The sequence below is a fragment of the Schistocerca cancellata genome, chromosome 2 (genome assembly GCF_023864275.1).
Source record: "Schistocerca cancellata isolate TAMUIC-IGC-003103 chromosome 2, iqSchCanc2.1, whole genome shotgun sequence".
NCBI lineage: Eukaryota > Metazoa > Arthropoda > Insecta > Orthoptera > Acrididae > Schistocerca > Schistocerca cancellata.
In genome coordinates, this window is record NC_064627.1 from 1,038,037,977 (window position 1) to 1,038,062,245 (window position 24,269).

General features: G+C 40.6%; 1 protein-coding gene across 1 annotated transcript in view; it reads left to right on the forward strand.

The window, feature by feature from the left end:
* Positions 1-24,269, forward strand: part of LOC126160794 (adhesion G-protein coupled receptor G6-like) — a 138,030-nt gene that overhangs the window by 52,777 nt on the left and 60,984 nt on the right. The window contains exons 6-7 of the mRNA XM_049916930.1: positions 1,764-2,001; positions 23,884-24,244. Of these exons, the coding sequence (XP_049772887.1) occupies positions 1,764-2,001; positions 23,884-24,244 (599 nt within the window). The remainder of the gene's footprint in view (positions 1-1,763; positions 2,002-23,883; positions 24,245-24,269) is intronic.

The following is a 24,269-nucleotide window of genomic DNA, read 5'->3' on the forward strand; positions in this document are numbered from 1 at the left end:
CATTAGGCAAAATCAAACAGTGGGAAATCCTGGATGAAACAATGACAATATTATGAAAAGGATAGATTGCTACTCACCATGTAGAGGAGATGTTGTGTCACAGATAGGCACAACAAAAGAAAACTGTCAGCTTCTGCTAATGTATTACTATACTCACTGTCCATCCTTCTTTGCTGAGTATGCTTCCCAGCAAAAATTTCTTCATTTTATTGAGTTCTTAAAACTCTGTGCCATTTGGATCCTTCCTACCAACACCATGTTTTCTGAAGTGTGCAGAAGGGAACTATCCTTACAATATCTCCTACATTTCCGTAACACTCCTCACCTCAATCTTCATTAGTCATTAGCCTTCACCCATCCATCCTCTTCCCTGTTCCCACTCCAGCTCTATTCATCCCTCTGTTCCACCAATGTACCCATAGTCTTTTTACTTCTCCACTTTTCCACTACCTGCCACCCTCTGTCTATCTTCCCGATAGCACCTAGCTGTCCTACCCTCTCTCCACCTTATCCCTTTATGTTCCCACTAGCAGCACCTTACCACCCCCAACCCCTGCCCTGCTATATTTATCCCTCCTTACCCCCATAACCCAGATTGCTTCTCCCATCATGTGCAGCTGCTCACAGTGTGGCCTCAGCAGCCAGAGACAGTGGTCATTGAGAGTGAGTTGCATTTGCATGAGAGAGAGAGAGAAGGAGAGTGTGTGTGTATGTTGTCCAATCTGGAAGAAGGCCTTTTTGGCCAAAAGCTTACTTGTTTGACAATCTTTCTCTTTATATATAATTTTAAACAAAATGCGTAATGGAGTGCTCTTTTGTTTTCTTCATTGCAGACAGTTTTAGGAGTAAAGAGGACTATTGCATTTATGGTGCATCGACTTGTGATTAGAAAACTACTGTGAAATGTAAATCTGTGAAATATGAATTATCCAAAACTTTGCAGTCCTATCCACTCACAGACTAAAACTATAAGAAAAACCATCATTGAAACTACTATCCTCACAGATGCAATAGTTCAAGAGGTCTCTCCTGTACCCCTCATATTAATGACTCCAATCAGTTTACCTATTTATTTTAAGCAACCTCATTTCCCAATTGAGGTTGTGTTTGCAATAAAAATAGGCAAGGCTCATGTCAGAGAGAGAGGGGAAGAGGAGGAGAAAGGGGAAGGAGGAGATTGTCAGAGAAGGGGGTGAGGAGAAGTTGGAGAGGGATTTTTTTGGGGGGAGGGGGGAGGTGGGAGATGGACAATGAGAGTAGGAGGAGGGGGATATGGAAAAGAGAGGGAGGAGGAGAAGGGGGAGATGAACAAAGAGAGGGGGAGGATAACATTGACAGAGAGAGGGAGAGAAGAGATTAGGACACATATACAATTCCCATACATATTCAGCTATTGCGAAGCTTTTCCATGTTAGCTGGTAATTTATATTAAAGAAAACAACTGTTTTGATCTGTTAAGCTCTCTATCTTGACTCAGCTGACATTCTTGAAGACTGCTGTTCAAGGTATTTATCAGACCATGATGAATGAATCAATAAATCAATAAAATAATATTGGATCATAAATCAGTCAAAATGCACACGTGTTAACTCTTGTACATAACTATGCACAACACAACAAATACATTTTTTTGAGATGAAAAAAATTTTAATGTGTGTAAATGAAACTTAAAACTGTATAATACCTCATAATATACAAAGATGACTGCTTTAATCTCATATTTATTGTATACCACAATATACTGATAAGATATTTATTTACAGCCAAGTTATTCTTCATCTCATTGGACCTGTCTCTGATAACATAAAGAACCTTATAAAAAACAGCACCTCATATGAGCTAATCGGATTGCACAGTCTTTGGCATTGTGATGAAGAACCACCCCTTTGGCATTTAACAAATGCTGACAGGAGAACTATAGCAACTGATGGTACAGCTTATCGTATGTGCCATGGTAACTTTACCTCAGGTGCTCACTGGGGACCAGTAATGAAGCTGAAGGTAAGTATACATGTTTGAAAGTATGAGAAAGCTTTTCATGTATGTTTAAGGTGCAAACAGTTTTTTGTAAAGTATTTGTCTTGACAAAAATATGAATCTCTAACAATTTTTCAAAGTGAACATGATACAGATAGAATATAAATAATGAGAAGAGGAAAGACAACAAAACCATTCAGGATGCTGAATAAACATTGAGCATTGGTTAGGCACACAGAAGATGATAACTGCAGCTCAGCTTGCAATGTAGAGATATGGGACTGACTCCAGCCCACCCACCCACTCCACTCAGGACTTCCATTCCTGAGTGCTTACTTATGATGAAATTAGCTGAGAAAACTGCCATTGCCTAGGTCAGAATATATGTCATGGGAGAAGGAATGAATACCATTCTAGGTATGAAATGCCTACAGATGTATATGTCATTGAGGATATTATGAGCGCAGTTATGCTCTTAAGAATCAAACAATGGAAACTCCAGGTAGGAATACAACAATATAGGAAAAGACAGATTACCACTTACTGTAAAGGAGACAAGTCAAGTTGCAGACAGGCACAATCAAAATGCACTCACATAAAGCTTTCAGCCACAGCCTTCATCAGTAAAATATGCATGCACACAAACACACACACACACACACACACACACACACACACAAATGCGCGCACGAGCAAGCACACCTCATGCGCACACAACTGCAACAAACTGGAGTGTCTCGGGCTGGAATACTATCCATTCATAGATTAAAACTATGAGAAAAATTGTCATTGGAGCTACTACCCTCACAGATGCAGCAGATGCAGCTTCTCCTGTATCCCTTGTATTAATGATTCCAACAAATTTACCTATTCAATTTAAAAGTAACTTCTGCCCAAGATGCTGGAGTTGGTTGCGTGTGCATGAGGTGTGCTTGCTTGTGTGTGTGTGTGTGTGTGTGTGTGTGTGTGTGTGTGTGTGTGTCTTTTACAGATGAAGGCTGTGGCCAAAAGCTGTATGTGAGTGTCTTTTAATTTTTCCTGTCTGCAGCTTGAGTGTCTTCTTTACGGTAAGTATCCTGTTAGTAGGTAGTTTGGTCATGATGTGTGGCATTGAGTGAGTGTGGTGGGCAAAAATCTGTGAAATATGGAGCAATAAATACTCTTCGGTAAAGCTAAGTAATATACGACTTACAAACTTTACCATGTATGTGGAAATGTTTTTATTGTTTCCTTCACAATGCAGTGTAATGGTGACAGTGTCCTCAACACGTTTCATCCATTCTGTGATGCAAAAGAAGAATAAGCAAAGTGATTGACAAAACCATGCTAAATTATGAAAATGAATATACCCAAAAAGAATAAGCAAAATAATTTTCTGAAATCACTGTAGTGTACCACTCGATTATTCATTTGTTACTTTCAAGTATTTTTATCTTTGAGTGTATGTGAATTTTTTTCTTTTTGTATCTGTTGATTTTTGGTAAAGTTTGAATGCCGAAAGTGTTCTGAGAGATTAGAAGCTGATCTGTTTGACATTACACATGATTATTAAAGAGTGAATGATGAAATGGGCAAGCATCATATTATGTCGGACGAATAAAACTATAAACACATTTTCACATGTACGGTAAATCCCATATGTCACAGAGTATATAGCTTTCCCTAAAAGTATTTATCACTCCATATTTCATGGATTTTTTTCTCACCATGCTCACCTCCTGCCATGCAAACTCCCACAGCTTGAGACCAAGGGCTATCTCTACCACAACAACCACAAGTGGGTGGTCAGGGAGAAAAATCTGTCTGTATGTACACACACAAGCTTTATATATATATAGGTGTAGATTAGTGGGATTGGTCCCTTCTCACACATTCTTCTCCTCCCCACTTTTTCCCCCCTGTATCTTGCATCTCTCTGTGTTCATCACTGTAACCCAGCTTGAAACAATTACCCACATCAGTCAGGAAAGAATGTGGGTTGTTTGATAGCTTGTAAAGTCAGTGGTTGGCAATTTTTGTAGCTCTACTTACTTCAGCATCTACATTCTGTTGTTCATATCAAACAAAAATTCAGTTGAGAAAACAAATAAATAATGAAGTAGTATCCATGGGCTGTGCTTACCAATGTTCAGTACAGCTGATGAAAACAAAGGAGAAGTGACAACACACACCTGGTTCTATACACTAATCAGCTGAAACATTATGACACTGCCCACTGTGACATTGGATGTCACCTGGCAGCATAGTGGGCCCATGACATGGTAACAAAAGTATGTAAGTGGAACAGACATGGGCAGGGGATCACCCTAGTGAAGATGTGGGCTGCAAATGGCGAAATCTGTTGAGGTAACTGACTTTGACATAGGGAGATTATTATTACACAGAGCCTGTGAATGAGTATCTTGAAAATGGTGAAGCTGGTCAAATGTTCACATTCTACTGTTGTGAGCATCTATGGAAAGAGGTGGAAGGACAGTGAAACTACTACTAGGTCCTAAATGTTGGAGTCTCTTGACTCTTCATAGAACATGGGGTCCAGTGGCTTGCCTACTCTGTAAAGTAGGATATACGGTTATCTGTGGCACCTCTGCCGAAAGAGCACAATGCTTGTGCATGCACAAATGTTTTGGAGCACACTGTTCATAGTACACTGTTGAACATGGAGCTACACAGCAGACCACCCTTACATGCTCACATGTTGACCCAACAACAGCATCAATTACGATTGCAGTGGATACAGGAACATCAGGATTCAACTGTCGATCAATGAAAAGGTTCTGGCGCTTTGAGTAAATCACATTTTTGCTACACTAGGTCGGTGGTCATCCCCACAAATGCTATCACCGTGGTGAATGGCAGCTTGAAACATGCAACACGCCATGCACACAGGCTGGTGGGAGGAGTATTATGCCATGGAATATGTTCTCCTGTACTTGTGTGGGACTTGCGGTAGCACTCAAAGACATGCTGACAGCTGGCAACTCCCTGCACCCTTTCATGCGTCATGTATTCCCCGATGGTGATGTCATGTTTCAGCTGCATAACTGTCCATGTCTTGGAGCCAGAATTGTGCTACAGTGGTTTGAGGAGCATTATAGTGAACTCACATTGATGGCTCAGTGACCAAATTTGCCTGCTGTAAATCTTAGGGAGCCCATCTTGGTCACTATTGGGCAACATCACCTTCTACACAAATCAACAACCATTCTTTGCACTAATTACATGACCTGTGTGTAGACATCTAATGCCTCATACCTCTGCGAACCTACCAACAAACTGTTGGATTCCTGATAATCAAAATCAGTGATGTATTTCATTCCAAAGATAGACAAATAAGCGGTTAAGCAGATGATCATAATGCTTTGGCTCATGAGTGTATATGAAGACTGAAGTGACAAATGAAAATTTGTAAGGCTGGAATTCAAGCCCAGGTGCTAACCACTACACTGCCTTGGCACAGCTGTTTTGCACAGCTGCACAGATTACCCTAGCATGCCTCTCTCCTCAATCCAAATTCCTATTCACACATCAGCCCATTTGGCATTCCCCTTAATCTTGAACACCTTTGCAGAGGCTCTCCAACTATATTGAAATAGCATCTCAGTATCGAACGAAATGGTGCAGCCTGCTTGAAACATAGGGATAGGTACTTTTGTAAAATGAAACTGTATGGTTCCAAAGCCTTTTGAAGTCTCAAATATCTATGATGTATATACACAGACAGAAGCAACAATTGAAAATGTGTACCAAAGCTGGGATTTGAATCTAGTTCTCCCCCTCACTAGGCAGATGCACTAATCAGTAAACCTTGTGGGTTCGCGTTGGCACTCAGAGGCGTTGATTGCGATGCAAATTTCGTCGGCAGTGGATGTAGGGTGCACTAGGGGGGGTGGGGGCGAAAAGTAACGTAGTTCAGGAGAAACCTTGGAACACTCTGTGGAGGTATTGGGTATCAACACTTGGGACGGTGTAATGTCACACGCAACATGAGGTTGTGGATTGTCACACGCATTGCCTGTTTGGAACGAGGGTAGCATATCATCGTACGCAACCGCTGAGTTGCCCTCGGGTGTAGGCTCGGTGCCATTACGATCGTGGTGGGACGCAGGGGGGTGAGTGGTCTGTGTGGGGTCGGGGTCGTCACCATCTGATGAAAGAACACTAGACTCGGGGTCACCAATGTGGGTTTTTATGGCTATAGTGACGGTCCACGCACCAAAAAATACCAACTTATTACGTTAAGGCACTTTTATTACGGTTCGTTTATTCCAGAAACACAAGAAAAACAATGCACAATTTCACTACATGTGTACACTCTCCAGACGCAGACAGGAATAATCCAAAGAACCTCGAGTCCCCAAAGACCTTTTACTCTGCGCTTTGCCGGTGAAGTTACTGGCAGTCGACTGTCGCCACAACCTCATTGGGAGAGTGACTGTGCATAACTGCACAGACTGCGGAGATTGTTCATCTAATGCACTTTCCAGCTTCAGTCTATAGATGATTAGGACAGGGTAAGAAGTAAAGCTGAAACTGCCACAGGGCTTCCATTCTGAAAGATAAGATTTTGTAGTTACTTTTACTGGTACATATGTTTGTCAGCAGTACTAAACATGTCAGCTTCTGAAGCTACTTGATGATCAGAAGTGCCATTTTACAAGAATACAAGATAGCACTTTTGCAAGATATTAAGTTCAATAAAGAGAATTACTAGCTCATAACTCAAATAAGATCCACCTGACAAAGAAAAAGCATTCAACTAGTACATGTGTGTAGTTTAAATATAACTCAAAGAAGTATGATTACAGAAATAATCCCACACATTCGGAAAGGGTATTGTCAGATTAACAATGTAGGTAGATACCTTCTTTATTATTGAAACATAATGTTTCTACATTGAATCTTTTCACTTTGTAGTTTTTATTCTGCCTTCCTATACCATGGTTAGATATTAACCATTCCTTCCAGACTATAAAACCATTTGTTAACAAACTGTCATTATCTAAGACTGAAGCTACTAATTGCTCACCAATGCAGCAGCAGGATGGTAGGGAGGGGAGGGGGAAGTAGAACACGAAGCAGTATATAGGAGGTAAATGACATAGACTGAGTCATGAGACCCAAAAAGGATATTGGAAAGATAATATAACTAGATACATAAGAAATCTCCTCACCAAGTGGTGGCACAAGAAAGCACATATGAAAGTTAAAGAAATGTTCATGCTTTCAGAGTCAGGGGCTCCTTCTTCTGGCAGAAGGGTTGAAGGGGAAGGAAAAGGGATGAAGGAAAAGGACTGGTAAGATTTAGGAAATGAGAAGAGTTATGGAAAAGTCAGCCACAACCCTGGATCAGGGGAGACTTACCAGATGGGATGGGAATGAAAGACTGATTGTTTTAGACTGCACTGGAGGGATTTGGAAAGCTGAGAGCTTAAAGGTGGAAGATAAGGTAATAATCAATACAGATTACTGACAAAACATCACGTAAGTGTTAAAAAGAGCAGAAAGCTAAGAGCATTATACCTGGTAGACAAGGAGGTGGGAGGGGAGGATGAGGGTGAGGAAAAAATAGACAGGTCAGACAATGAAAGACATAGAAAACTAAAAATGGCTGAACATGGGAATAGCTACTGAAAAGAAATGCTGAAACCAAAGGAACGAGAGAATTTATGTAAATTAAGACCAGAGAAATTGTGAGATTTATTATCTAATGGTGTAAGTTTTGTTAAAATGTTAAAATGTGATGCACAGTAAAAAGTTCTCAGCATGGCACAAAAATGCCACTGAAATTCAATGGTGTGGGGGTGTAAGACCATTTCTGTGTGGGGATAGGTTGTGACAGTGTTCCAGGGTGAGGAAGCAGGCCACTGGTAGCTTAAACAAACAGAATCAAAAGTCAAAACATTTTATTAAAACTGATGTGACTACACTCACAGCATCTCTGTGAGGCAGTGCCCATGCTCCCCCCCCCCTCCCTCCCCACAGCACACAGCAAGGACAGCACATAACAACAGCGAGCTGGCAGCTATTGGGCCATGACATTGGTACCCAGGAATGTTGACTCCAGAAGCTTTTGTGTACACCCAGTTAATGGAACACAACTGCTCCTGGTCAGAGCCAGCAGTGATGAAGACTGTCAGGTTGCTTGCAGAGGAAGCCAGTCCCCTGTGGTGGATCTCACGCCTGTGAGTGACAGTGTGGGCCACCTAGGTGTCTGCACCAGCACGGAAGGGTGGATGGCTGTACTGCCCTGATCTCATTCCGAAGCCCTCCAGGGCAAGAGTCTGGCTGCTGCAGTAGTGGACCAGGAGGCATCCTCTGGTGGAGTAGTACCACGTCCAAGAAGGAGAATTTGGCACTATCAGAAGGTGCAGTGGTGGAGGCCTGAACTTCTAGCAGTTGCACTATCCTGTACCATTCAGTCATCTGGCATGGCCCATTCATCCCTATAGGCACTGCTGGACTGCTGTCCCGTCTGCTAAGATTAATAGTTATATATATTGATCTGTGGCCCCCTTTTTGTACTATTGCACTTTTTCCAGTTACGCTCAGGTTAATAAATCTGGAGCCTGGTGGTGTCTAACGGTTTAGCTCATCCTGCAAGATCTCTGTTTCACCATTGCATTGCATTATTATGATGACTGGCCTACTCCTTCATTTCAAGCACAATTTTTAATCCTTCTTACCCATTCTACCAGGACCAGGATCTGAACTAATGTGGGTTTGGGGAGGGGGGGTAAGGTTACACTTAATATAGGTGGAGACAGAACAGAACAGTGTCAGAGCTACTATGGTGTAGGTATCATAACACTCAAGATCACATCTGCATGATGCTGTCCCTCCCTATACATGCTATAGCAGCACTTTGACCTAAATATTCGTTTCTTGCATTATTGTGAGCTGGCTCAGGGAGTGGTTTAATTTTGGTTACTGTGTTATTCAGGAAGGTTTCATTCTATACTGGAAGTGAGTCCATTGGTTTGTGTGGCCAGTACATAATCCCCATAACCATGGCTGGTAGATGTTAAGTTGATCCTGTTATGTTGCAGATTGTTCCACTGATTAATATTCCACAAATGGTTGGTTCCACTCATTTTGCCCCTATAATTCTACCCTGCTCACAGCAGTTTGCTACTGCCACATACAAGGGCGATGTACTTGAGGACAATATTATGGAAATGGAAGAGGATGTAGATGAAGATGAAATGGGAGATACGATACTGTGTGAAGAGTTTGACAGAGCACTGAAAGACCTGAGTCGAAACAAGGGCCCCGGAGTAGACAACATTCCATTGGAACTACTGACAGCCTTGGGAGAGCCAGTCCTGACAAAACTCTACCATCTGGTGAGCAAGATGTATGAAACAGGCGAAATACCCTCAGACTTCAAGAAGAATATAATAATTCCAATCCCAAAGAAAGCAGGTGTTGACAGATGTGAAAATTACCGAACTATCAGTTTAATAAGTCACAGCTGCAAAATACTAATGCGAATTATTTACAGATGAATGGAAAAACTAGTAGAAGCTGACCTCGGGGAAGATCAGTTTGGATTCTGTAGAAATATTGGAACACGTGAGGCAATACTGACCTTATGAATTATCTTGGAAGAAAGATTAAGGAAAGGCAAACCTATGTTTCTAGCATTTGTAGACTTAGAGAAAGCTCTTGACAATGTTGACTGGAATACTCTCTTTCAAATTCTAAAGGTGGCAGGGGTAAAATACAGGGAGCGAAAGGCTATTTACAATTTGTACAGAAACCAGATGGCAGTTGTAAGACTCGGGGGACATGAAAGAGAAGCAGTGGTTGAGAAGGGAGTGAGACAGGGTTGTAGCCTCTCCCTGATGTCATTCAATCTGTATATTGAGCAAGCAGTAAAGGAAACAAAAGAAAAATTCAGAGTAGGTATTAAAATCCATGGAGAAGAAATAAAAACTTTGAGGTTCGCTGATGACATTGTAATTCCGTCAGAGACAGCAAAGGACTTGGAAGAGCAGATGAACAGAATGGACAGAGTCTTGAAAGGAGGATACAAGATGAACATCAACAAAAGCAAAACAAGGATAATGGAATGTAGTCGAATTAAGTCGGGTGATGCTGAGGGAATTAGATTACGAAATGAGACACTTAAAGTAGTAAAGGAGTTTTGCTATTTGGGGGGCAAAATAACTGATGATGGTCGAAGTAGAGAGGATATAAAATGTAGACTGGCAATGCCAAGGAAAGTGTTTCTGAAGAAGAGAAATTTGTTAACATCAAGTATAGATTTAAGTGTCAGGAAGTTGTTTCTGAAAGTATTTGTATGGAGTGTAGTCATGTATGGAAGCGAAACAGGGACAATAAATAGTTTGGACAAGAAGAGAATAGAAGCTTTCGAAATGTGGTGCTACAGAAGAATGCTGAAGATTAGATGGGTAGATCACATAACTAATGAGGAGGTATTGAATAGAATTGGGGAGAAGAGGAGTTTGTGGCACAACTTGACAAGAAGAAGGGACCGGTTGGTAGGACATGTTCTGAGGCATCAAGGGATCACAAATTTAGTATTGGAGGGCAGCGTGGATGGTAAAAATCATAGAGGGTGACCAAGAGATGAATACACTAAGCAGATTCAGAAGGATGTAGGTTGCAGTAAGTACTGGGAGATGAAGAAGCTTGCACAGGATAGAGTAGCATGGAGAGCTGCATCAAACCAGTCTCAGGACTGAAGACCACAACAAACAACTACATTGTCATACAAAGAATAGACCCAGTGTAACTCTGCTTGTTGGAAATAGGGTTTAGGTTCCATGGTGTCCCATGGACAACCCTGATTGCCTGTTTTACCTATAACCAGCTGCACTTCGCACGTGTCTATGCCAGTCTGGCTTACCCAGGTCGGGCACACCATAATTCTTACCCTCTGACAGCACTGGAGCTTTTCTGCTGTCATTACCACATGCGTGCCCCCCCCCCCCCCTCCTCTTCTGAACCAGTACATATTATAGTGCCTGGTCCATTCTAACTTCTATCAAAGCTGCTTGATAGTTCAGCCAGTAAATTCTGCTGGGCGGAGTAGGCTCCACGATGAATCTTAACTCAAGTGGCAACTTCTCCCACATTCTGCAATCATACCAAGTACTGCTCTGGTGCTAGCAGTACTGGACTCAGCTGTCCATGTACTGTATGATGAATGACTTCCTGTAAACTTGTCATTACAGCCCATACACTCCAATAAGCTGTCTGCTAGTGACTGCAACATAAAGTGAAAACATATGCATTTGGGTTTTGGTTGTGTCAGTTGGCTTAGTTTAGTGTGGTATTGCATGGTACTATTTCATGTGCATCCTGTACCATGCTTCACAATGTTGTGTTGAAGGGTTACCTTGTTTTTGATGAATCTGTAATTGTGCTGCCAATCAAGTGAATCTATAGTGCATACTTGGGATTTTTATGAACATCTATCAAGTTTAAACTACAGTTTGCCTGAATGCATTTGAATTGACATTGAAATTGGACACATAGATAGCAATATTATACCTTTATGCAGGAGATGGTAAAAGTGTAGATAGGGTCCAGTTGCATACTTAACACATTTCCTGCAGCAATGTTTTCGTGGTAAAATGGTATGTTTGTAAGGAAGAAACATTGTACCATTCTCACATCAATATAGAAGCAAAATGTGATATGTATTCTTAGGTCCCACTGTAACCACAACCTCAGAAATCACAACATATTTGGAATGAACAGCCAAATATCTGTGACAATGAAGATGTAAATTTCACAATGGTGCTATTAAGATGGTGGTTATCACTAAAAATAACAATGCCCCAGATGACAGGCATAATAAGCAAGAACAACAGTGAAGATAAAACTAGGAGACCACCAACTAGAGTGTGTAGACAGTTTTACTTGCCTTGGACGTGTAATCTCCAGTGATAATTTGGTTATAAATGAAATCACCAACAGAGTGCAAAAATGATCTGAATTCTACCAACAAGTAAGATCACTTTTATGGGATGACTTGACTCCAAAACTGGCCAAACTGATGATGTTTAATAGCTATTTCATACCAATATTGACCTATGGTATTGAAACATGTACCCTCACAAAAAGAGGATCATCAAGGCTGCAAGCATCAGAGATGAAATTTCTTAGTTCCACCATCCAGAAGACCAAGATGGACAAGTTAAGGAATTAGGAGGTAAGGAAAGAAGCCAGAATAAAAACATCCCTATTGGATCGAATTGGCACATCTAGACTTTAATGGTACGGGCATGTGATGAGAATGGAGCCAACTAGAACTGCCAAAATAAATTTGGAAAGACAGCTGGATGGGAAAAGGCCTCAAGGAAGACCTCAAACCCAATGGATGGATGTGATTAAGGCTGATCTAGTGACCAGAGGATGGACAGTGGATGATGTTTTCCGTGAACAGGTGTATTTGAACAGGGTGAAGTGGAAGAGGTTCATTACCAGTACCTGGGAAACTGGAACTGTTAAATAATGATGATGAGTAGAGAAGATAAAAAATTAATGTAAACAATTTTTTTTGTTATTTTATTCCTCTTTGTATTATCAGAATGTAAGCGGTCAATAAATGATGTAAGTTTAGAACAGATATAATGCTAAAGTTTTAGGCAGACACTTTATGTCAGTAAAACAATTTGTATTATTCAGAATATGTTAAAAAGAAATTTTTCTCAGGCAACCTCTTAAAAAATGGGGGGATTGCCTCATATTCATGGTTGTCTTATACTCCTACGAATGGTACCTCTCTCAGCCAATGTGTATATTCCTCCATATTCCTTGAAAACGCGATTCTGTCATCGAGGTACACCACACATTGCCAAGGTTTTAATCCCCTTAGTACCCTGTCCAACAACCATTGAAGCACTGATGGCACATTCTTCAACCCAGATGATAACTGTTGACACTCATAATATCCCAAAAGTACCAGGAACGCTGTTTTCAGTCAGTCTTCCAGAACCATATCTAGCTGATAGTACCCACTCCTTAAAACCATGGTAGAGAAATACCAACAATGCCCCAAGTGATACTGGGTATGGAATATGCATTGGTTACTGTTGTACTATCAGGTTGATGACAGTCACAAGAGATCCTGTATTTCTTGGAATCATCAGTTAACACTTTGGAGACTGGCCACTTAGAAGAATATTGAACCTAGAAAATTGGCCTTTTCATGCATTATTGAGAGTTACTAGCACATACGTAATTGATGTATCTTCAAGAGTAATACATACTAAAGAGGGCCAAGCTTCAAAATTTATTTTTCATTTTGTGAGGTGAGTCATTGAACAATTTCTTCCTCTTGAGCTTCCAAAATTTCTTGCTCACTCAGCAGAAGTGACATATTTGTAGCAGAATTACTGCAGACTGTGAAAGCTGATGAGCACACGCACAAAATTATGTCATTGTGATCATTTTGGCTCAGACATTCATGACCGCAGCTGTTATGTTTGCTAATGTTTCTTGCAAAATAATTGTAGAAATCAATAGCAGAAGGCAGCACCAGTCAAGGGACAAGTCACACAAAGTTCTTACACTGTTCTCATATGAAATGAGTTCAGTTTTCAAGCAATAGCTGACTCACAGCCCAACCTATACTTATACACTGACTTTTTGTCATATGAAATGAGTTCATTTTCCAAGCAATAGCTGGCTCACAGGCCAACCTATACTAATACACTGACTTTTTAACACAAAGTTGCAACCCCAGCTGTGCTTGGGCTTGGTCTCCAAAATTCTTTGGCACAACCACAATGGTGTCTCGCCATGGACTAGTGCTTCCCTCTATTATCCCATCAGCTAGCTGCTGGTTTGTGAAATCCTCCATAATAGGCCACAAATGCCAAGGTATACACTGGTGCTTCACTCCTAGTTGGTGTTCAATCTTGCATCTTGGGTGTCATTGACAATGGACCCTGAGGATAAACCAAGTCCTTGAAATCCAGTTAGTAATTTCTCCATTCCTGCCCTCTCCATTTCCTGTAGATACTCCACCTTTTTATGTAATGCAGTTTTAGCAATGGCCTTTGGCTGACCATGCCAGGATATCCAGATTCATCACTAACAGACCCTTCGTTAGCCGCACTTCATGATGCCAAAATTATCAAAGTTCACAGGCACCAACTTCCTGCCATCCCCCTCCTGTACATGTACAATACTTCTCCTTGCAAAACAACGTGATGCATCCAATACATTATTCTGCTTTAGTGGCTCTATTAGACACAACATATCAACAGGTAACTCCAGTTATATGTTTACCCAAAGGAACTTTCTGGTGCCCTCTGGCTTGTCTCTTAAAATAGATGCACCTTGCAACAGTTCTTCACTGGTGACAGCTTCCCTCAGCAACCATAATGTCATTGTGGTTTCTATGTCAGTGGAAGTTGCAAAAATGCCAAAGAAACAGCACAGAGTTTTATTGTTTGGGAAAGTAAATAAAAGTGTCATTAATGAATATCTTCATAGTCAACTCCAAGCATTCACTGCAGGACACAAAGATATTGAGCATCTTTGGTCAGAATTTAAAGGTATTGCACACCACATGCTAGAGAAACATGTGCCTAGCAAAAATATAGGGGAGGGAAAGGATCCACCTTGGTTCAAAGTGGCTGAGAAAGCAGAGAATTTTGCACAATAGTTTTAAGCATAGTCACAGCCCTGGTGACAAACAGAAATTATGGAAAATGAAAGCAGTTGTCAAAAGGTCAATGAGCGATTCTTTTAACAAATTTGAAAGCAACCTAAAAAAACCCCAAAAAATTTTGGTCATACATAAAATCTATGAATGCTACAAATAATTCAATACCTTCTCTTGCTGGCGGTACAGCTAATGCAACAGATGATGATAAACAGAAGGCCAAAATTCTAAACCTAGCTTTCAAAAACTTGTTTATGGTAGAGGACTGCAGCACCATTCCACCTTTCAGTTATCAAACAAATGCAAGGATGGCTGACATAGTGTTTAGTGTATCTGGGATTGTAAAACACTTAAGATCCTTAGACGCCAGGAAATCATCTGGTCCAGATGGTATCCCCGTAAGATTTTTGTTGACAATGCTACAAATATAGCACCATTCTTATCCATCATCTATCAGAGATCATTGGAACAGCAGAAATTTCCATGGGGCTGGAAGAAGGCCCAGGTCATAACAATCTATAAAAAGGGTAGAAAATCAGATGCACATAATTACCGGCCAATTTCACTGACATCAATTTGTTGTAGAATCATGGAACATATTTTGTGTTCAGACATAATGACCTTTCTAGCCTCTGAGAAGCTCATCTGCAGAAATCAGCATTGTTTTAGGAAACAGCAGTCATGCGAGGCACAGCTGGCCCTCTTTGTGCATGATATACAACAAGCTCTAGATACCGCCTCCCAGGTTGATGCCATATTCCTCGACTTTCAAAAGGTGTTCGACTCAGTTCCACACTGTCGCTTGCTCCAAAAAGTGTGTGCTTATGGTCTATCCGATGACATATGCAGATGCATAGAAAGTTTTCTAACAGACAAAGAGCAGTATGTCATCCTGAATGGGGAGACTTCAACAGAAACAAGTGCCCCTGTGTGCAACAAAACCCTCTCTTTCCTGCACCTCACACTCTCTAATGTAGCACACTCCACCTCTGCATATGTAGTGTACTTGATGCATCAAAAGTTACCATGATCACCACTTGCAGACTTGGGGTTCTCTCTTTCATTTAATATTAATCCATTTCCCCCTTGCCACCTCTTTTATTGCTTCCACTATTCTGTTGCTGATATCCATCCTATACACACTGTTAAGGCTGTCAACATTGCCTCTCAATGTCTCCCTTTCCTGCTATAGTACTTCACATTAGCAGAGAATATTTGCCGTTTATCCCACACCACATCAGTCTTCTCAGATTCTGTTGCTAACCTGACAGCAGAATATATATCTTGCAGGACTCCAGTCTGAACCTGTCTTGACATATCAGGTGATAGGCCCCTCAGGTGTCAAGTACCCTGTGATTTGCTTCCTGTAGCATAACTGTATTTGCCTCATCACTCTTTCCTAGCTTGTATGTATCTACATTAATCTTATGCATCCCATTCGCAAAATTCTCCATTGCCTCACTGTGCCTTTTCATGATTCCACTTAATTGTTCCCAAAAACCCTCATAATGTTTCGCTTTCTATATGACTGCAGGAGGACCTGACCTGATTGCCCAAATGTATTTGCATTTTTCAATGCCTCCATACACCTAACAAAAGTTTTTGCCTCTCCTAGCAACTGTAGCGTTGTCACTTGCAACAACTGACTGTCTGACCAATTAGCCATCCCTGCTGACATTTTCAGGTTCTCCAAGACAGACACCATATTTTCAGCTGACCTACAAGAAAAAGGAGTACCCGTAATCATACTGGTAGTGGTTGAATCTACTTAAGCCCCTGATGGCTACCGTATTTACTCGAATATAAGCCGCACTCGAATCTAAGCCGCACCTGAAAAATGAGACTCGAAATAAAGGAAAAAAAAATTCCCGAATCTAAGCCACACCTGAAATTTGAGACTTGAAATTCAAGGTGAGAGAAAAGTTGTAGTCCACACCTCCAAATCGAAACAAAGTTGGTCCATTGTAATATGAGACACAATTTAGGTCGAATGAATGACGATACAGCCACAGTAGTTTGGTTCGAGTCGTAAGCTTAGCAGTTAAGCTTTACCACGTAGCCATTGCTATGCGTCAGGCGCTCCGTCCGTATTTATATGGATGCCCTTCCTTTTTCACATGCTTCGTCTGGTTTGAATCGATTGCTTATTTTGCTTTCATCTGATAATTGCCGTTTTCTTTGTTACAGGTGTTTGCGTCACTCTTAAGCTGAAAATGCATTACTGCACTGTGTCATGCATTGTTTGTCGCATTCTGATAGTGCGTGTTTTCGGCCTGTCGCCGCTCGCGGCATGGCTTGCTTTTGTGCGCGCTACCGCCACGTACAGTTAAAAAAAAAAGAGAGGAATCGTCTCATTAGCGAAACAATGGCAAGAGACTGCTATTTGTTGTTGCTTACACTGCTGCTTTCTTTGATAATGATCAACAAGAATCAAATAATAGACTGAGTATGATAGAACATGTTCTGAACGAGAGTTGGGCGAAAATTTTTCTCCGTTTGAAAATCTTTGCGGCCGCTTCTTTATTACATCAAATTCTGCACAGAAATTAGAGTCATCTTAGATTTAAAAATCTAGTCACTTGCCGTGCTTCATTTCTGACTGTATCACGATTAGGCATAAGAATAATACGAATATAAACATGACACGATACGTATATTCTTCCGCGTTTTGCTGTTGTCTCACTCTAGTTTCGTAGTTTATTAGGCAGACAGGATTTAAATGAGATAGCAGCAAACACGAAACAATACATGGCAAAATGTTTATATTCGTATTATTCTTATGGTGAAGAGAATACTGTATGTGATTCAAATTTCATCAGGTTCCTATTAGCAACCATCTCTTCTCACAGATAGGAAAAAATTCAGAACATAGAGTTGGCCATATTGACAAACATCCCAAACAGTCTTGCCAGTCAGATTTTCGTAGTACACTGAAATTGTGCTACATTCGAAGATGAACAATACAGAATTTGTATTTACTTCGTTGAATAATGTATGAAAATGCAGTGGTCGAAACTCGCGGCGGAGAAAAAAAGCTCGTCTTCAACTTTTTTTTTTTAAATTTATTTACTGACGCAGAGGTTTTGGCGCCAGTATTTATCTTTGTGCCTACAAAGCATATATTCGACGGCAGAAGTTAGTTGTGGCGGCATGTACCAACATTTTTCATAACTTCCGCTTGCTTTGCACTCGATTCTAAGCCGCAGGCGGTTTTTTGGATTACGAAAACCGGAAAAAAAGTGCGGCTTAGATTCGAGTAAATACGGTAGATTGGCACCAACGGCTCATCTTTAATAGCCATTTGACTTAGTAACTCTGTTTTATCCATGTATAACTATGCTGCCTTATTCAATAACACCCACAATGCCTCTCACTTGGAAACATCCTGTGTTCATGACTCTGCCATTGCAAAACCTTTAGCTTCCATCCACAACAAAGACAGCAAAGCACCAATTCACAATACTTCACAAATGCTCCAAATAACAACCAATTTATATCCTACACCTTCTTATCAACCACTTTAAATTTAGTACGCTAGCAGGATGGACATAATGGTGGCATGTACCTAACATCGATTCTGTACAAGGTGCTTTATGCCATGGCAGGGTGCACTGCAAACACCTGGCTGCAAATAGTGCTCCCCGAGTCCCATGAAATATAGCATGTCCATCAACTCTGCCAGTTTGATAAATATAACTTTCAAGTTCCTATGTATCTCTCCCCTTGACACTATATGTTCAGCACACACAATCAGAATCAACAGCTTGCTCACTCCTCTCATTGCATGACACCTGCAAGCTGTAGATGTGGCCTTGTGGTGTTTGGAAGCCCTAACATCCGCTAAAGTTCAACTGATGTTGACTTCAGACACCAACTGAAGTGGTCCTGTGTGTGGGACCATTTCTGTGGAGGGTTGGGTCACAGCAGTGTCCCAGGATGAGGGAACAGCTCACTGGTAGCTTAGGTGAACAGCACCAAAGTCAAAGTATCAAAGGCCTGACCATTTAGGAGTTGTGTGCTGTCCCATATTTCCCGGTCAAGGTGTGACACTCTCATCCACATAGCCACTGCTGGACTGCTCTCCCCTCTACTAAGATAAATGGTTATTTATATTTGTTTACAGCCCACTCTTCATGCTGATGCACTGTTTCCAGTCATACTCAGAACAACAAGTGTGGGACCTGGTAGTGTGGAAATGGCTTGGCTTCTCTGGAATGAGCCCCATTTTAGTGCTGCATTGCATTATTGTGGTGCTCCAGTGAACCTTCAGTTTTGTTGTTGGCATATGTTTCCCAATGAAATAATGATTGTGGTTGAAATTGAAAGAGCTAAGTGTAAGTTGATTTTTTGACAGTGGTCAACATAATGCCCATTGTTTGGCAACACATGTTACCTCCCTTCCTTCCTTTCTTTTTTCTTTCTAGGCTGTTAAATTTGTTTGCTAAGCAGTCTATGTGTACCATCTAATTTACATTTTCTCAAGATTCAGGCCTAAGAATTTCATGGTGTTTGCTTCTGTGATATACTCATCATTGCAAATTACCTTTACTTCACTTCATTCTAATGATTTAGCTTCAAACGGAATCATTTTGGTTTTAGTCACATGTAGTTTCAGTCCATTTTGATGGCCAAGATTCAAGTTTCTCTAAAGTGTTTAAGACACTTCCCAGGTTTCTTCCCAGGCTCATTTTCAGCTGGAACTGATGTTGTTGTTGTTGTTGTTGTCTTCAGTCTTGAGACTGGTTTGATGCAGCTCTCCATGCTACTCTATCCTGTGCAAGCTTCTTCATCTCCCAGTACCTACTGCAACCAACATCCATCTGAATCTGCTTAGTGTATTCATCTCTTGGTCTCCCTCTAAGATTTTTACCTTCCACGCTGCCCTCCAATACTAAATTGGTGATCCCTTGATGCCTCAGAACATGTCCTACCAACCGATCCCTTCTTCTAGTCAAGTTGTGCCACAATCTTCTCTTCTTCCCAATCCTATTCAATTCTTCCTCATTAGTCATGTGATCTACCCATCTAATCTTCAGCATTCTTCTGTAGCATCACATTTCAAAAGCTTCTATTCTCTTCTTGTCCAAACTATTTATCATCCATGTTTCACTTCCATACATGGCTACACTCCATACAAATACTTCCAGAAATGACTTCCTGACACTTAAATCTATACTCGATGTTAACGAATTTCTCTTCTTCAGAAACGCTTTCCTTGGCATTGCCAGTCTACATTTTATATCCTCTCTACTTCGACCATCATCAGTTATTTTGCCCCCCAAATAGCAAAACTCCTTTACTACTTTTAGTGTCTCATTTCTTAATCTAATTCCCTCAGCATCACCCGACTTAATTCGACTATATTCCATTATCCTTGTTTTGCTTTTGTTGATGTTCATCTTGTATCCTCCTTTCAAGACACTGTCCATTCCGTTCAACTGCTCTTCCAAGTCCTTTGCTGTCTCTGATAGAATTACAATGTCATTGGCGAACCTCAAAGTTTTTATTTCTTCTCCATCGATTTAAATACCTACTCTGAATTTCTTTTTGTTTCCTTTACTGCTTGCTCAATATACATATTGAATGACATCAGGGAGAGGCTACAACCTTGTCTCAGTCCCTTCCCAACTGCTGCTTCTCTTTCATGTCCCTCGACTCTTATAACTGCCATCTGGTTTCAGTACAAATTATAAATAGCCTTTTGCTCCCTGTATTTTACCCCTGCCACCTTTAGAATTTGAAAGAGAGTATTCCAGTCAACATTGTCAAAAGCTTTCTCTAAGTCTACAAATGCTAGAAACGTAGGTTTGCCTTTCCTTAATCTTCCTTCTAAGATAAGTCGTAAGGTCAGTATTGCCTCACGTATTCCAATATTTCTATGGAATCCAAACTGATCTTCCCCGAGGTGAGCTTCTACTAGTTTTTCCATTCATCTGTAAATAATTCGCGTTAGTATTTTGCTGCTGTGACTTATTAAACTGATAGTTCGGTAATTTTCACATCTGTCAACACCTGCTTTCTTTGGGATTGGAATTATTATATTCTTCTTGAAGTCTGAGGGTATTTCACCTGTTTCATACATCTTGCTCACCAGATGGTAGAGTTTTGTCAGGACTGGCTCTCCCAAGGCCGTCAGTAGTTCCAATGGAATGTTGTCTACTCTGGGGGCCTTGTTTCGACTCAGGTCTTTCAGTGCTCTGTCAAACTCTTCACACAGTATCGTATCTCCCATTTCATCTTCATCTACATCCTCTTCCATTTCCATAATATTGTCCTCAAGTACATTGCCCTTGTATAGACCCTCTATATACTCCTTCCACCTTCTGCTTTCCCTTCTTTGCTTAGAACTGGGTTTCCACCTGAGCTCCTGATGTTCATGCAACTGGTTCTCTTATCTCCAAAGGTTTCTTTAATTTTCCTGTAGGCAGTATCTATCTTACCCCTAGTGAGATAAGCCTCTACATCCTTACATTTGTCCTCTAGCCATTCCTGCTTAGCCATTTTGCACTTCCTGTCGATCTCATTTTTGAGACATTTGTATTCCTTTTTGCGTGCTTCATTTACTGCATTTTTATATTTTCTCCTTTCATCAATTAAATTCAATATTTCTTCTGTTACCCAAGGATTCCTACTAGCCCACATCTTTTTACCTACTTGATCCTCTGCTGCCTTCACTACTTCACCCTCAGAGCTACCCATTCTTCTTCTACTGTATTTCTTTCCCCCATTCCTGTCAATTGTTCCCTTATGCTCTCCCTGAAACTCTGTAAAACCTCTGGTTTAGTCAGTTTATCCAGGTCCCATCTCCTTAAATTCCCACCTTTTTTCAGTTTCATCAATTTTAATCTACAGGTCATAACCAATAGATTGTGGTCAGAGTCCACATCTGCCCCTGGAAATGTCTTACAATTTAAAACCTAGTTCCTAAATCTCTGTCTTACCATTATATAATCTATCTGATACCTTTTAGTATCTCCAGGGTTCTTCCATGTATACAACCTTCTATTATGATTCTTAAACCAAGTGTTAGCTATGATTAAGTTGTGCTCTGTGCAAAATTCTACCAGGCGGCTTCCTCTTTCATTTCTTAGCCCCAATCCATATTCACCTACTATGTTTCCTTCTCTCCCTTTTCCTACACTCGAATTCCAGTCACCCAAGACTATTAAATTTTCATCTCCCTTCACTATCTGAATAATTTTTTTTATTTCATCATACATTTCATCAATTTCTTCGTCATCTGCAGAGCTAGTTGGCATATAAACTTGTACTACTGTAGTAGGCATGGGCTTCGTATCTATCTTGCCCACAATAATGCGTTCACTATGCTGTTTGTAGTAGCTTATCCGCATACTTATTTTCCTATTCATTATTAAACCTACTCCTGCATTACCCCTATTTGATTTTGTGTTTATAGCCCTGTAGTCACCTGACCAGAAGTCTTGTTCCTCCTGCCACCGAACTTCACTAATTCCCACTATATCTAACTTTAACCAATCCATTTCCCTTTTTAAATTTTCTAACCTACCTGCCCAATTAAGGGATCTGACATTCCACACTCCGATCTGTAGAACGCCAGTTTTCTTTCTCCTGATAACGACATCCTCTTGAGTAGTCCCCGCCCGGAGATCCGAATGGGGGACTATTTTACCTACGGAATATTTTACCCAAGAGGATGTCATCATCATTTAATCATACAGTAAAGCTGCATGCCCTCGGGAAAAATTACGGCCGTAGTTTCCCCTTGCTTTCAGCTGTCCGCAGTACCAGCACAGCAAGGCCGTTTTGGTTAGTGTTACAAGGCCAGATCAGTCAATCATCCAGACTGTTGCCCTTGCAACTACTGAAAAGGCTGCTGCCCCTCTTCAGGAACCACACGTTTGTCTGGCCTCTCAACAGATACCCCTCCGTTGTGGTTGCACCTATGGTATGGCTATCTGTATCGCTGAGGCACGCGAGCCTCCCCATGAACGGCAAGGTCCATGGTTCATGGGGGGGGGGGGGGGGGGGAGGGGGGGGGGAACTAATGTATCATCAGCGAACAAAACTGAAATAGCATCAGTAGCAGGTGGTTGGTCATTTATGTAGGTAAGGAACAGGTAGGGACCCTATATAAAACCCTGCAAGACTCCTTGGCCAATTGTTTTCCAGTCTGAGGAGCAATTTCTTAAATTTGACTTTATAATTACACTTTGTTCCCCATCTGTTAAGTAAGAGGTGAACCATTGTAAAGCTAGGTCTCTCATTGCATATATATGTAATTTGTTTAGAAGTAAGGACTGGTTCACTGAATCAAAAGGTTTTGTTGGATCACAGAATATTTCTGGCCTTTCTACACTTGTCCAACAAGGAGCATATATTTTGAGCAAACACATTAATTGCATTTACAGTGCTTTTTCCTTGTTGGAATCCGGAGTGATTTTTAAAAATTATGACATTCACATTAAAAAATTTTTGAATTTGTTTTACTGAAGCCTTTTCAAACGCTTCCAGCAGAAGAGAGAGGGAGGTAATTCTTCACATCTTCTGTCAATCCCTATTTGAACAGTGGTTTTATCCCAACATGTTTTAATACATTTGGAAAACAACACTGATCAAAAGATTGGTTTCTGATAGCTGGCAGTGGTTGTGAAATGATATTACACACTCTTCTGATTAAAGATAAGGGTATTTCATCCCATGTAGATAAGGTTTTGTTTTTTAAAGACAAAATTTCACTTTCCACATGCTTTTGGATGATTTTTTAAACTGTTTGAAAGATGTGTTTCCAAGCTTATGAAATTTATGTTGTCTTGACAGGCTACTATATCTTCATCTGACCTTACTACATTTATGAAGAATTCATTGAAACAGTTTGACATCTGAACAGGGTTTATTACAGACTCTTTTTCAAATCTAATTTTTGAAATGTCATGACTATTAACTTTGGCTCCTAATTCTGACTGAACAACTGACCACACTACTTTTGTATTATTACTATGGTGGAGAGAGAAAGTATTATTGGCCAATTTTTAGCTGCAGCTACAATTTTCCTGGATACAGTTTATTGTGTTTGACATTCATAACAAAATCAGTATTTCTGTTTGATTTTAACTCATTGTGAATTCTCCTTTTCCTGATATTTAAAATTTTTATTCCATGTGTAGTCCACTTAAGTTTATTGCTTACTTTCTTTTGCCAAGATCTAGAAGGAAAAGATTCATTAAATATATCTAAAAAAACTGATGAAGAGAAGATGTAAACATTTCCTGTTACAGGGTTCAAACCTGGGACCAAAAACAAGAAGATTACATGAACTCATCATGGGAACAGGAAACCATACTACTAGTGCACTCAGTAATCTGCAGTCCATTATCAGAGACAGAACAAATAAAAGTGATCAGAAACTGTCAGCTAGTGACATTGTTATTGTAGGTCTCACTTTAGACTCAGCTGACACAGAGAAACTGAATTCTTCAGCTGTGGAAGCTGTGGCAGAGGTAACAGCAGCTATGATAAGACAAGACAAAGAAGTACTGGAAGTAGCCCAGCAGACAGCAGAAAGTAGCAACGTCATACTAATGAATGTGGACAGAATATTAAGTGAGATCAACATACATGATGTGCCAGATGAGAAAGGTAACACTATTCATAGTTTCTAAGT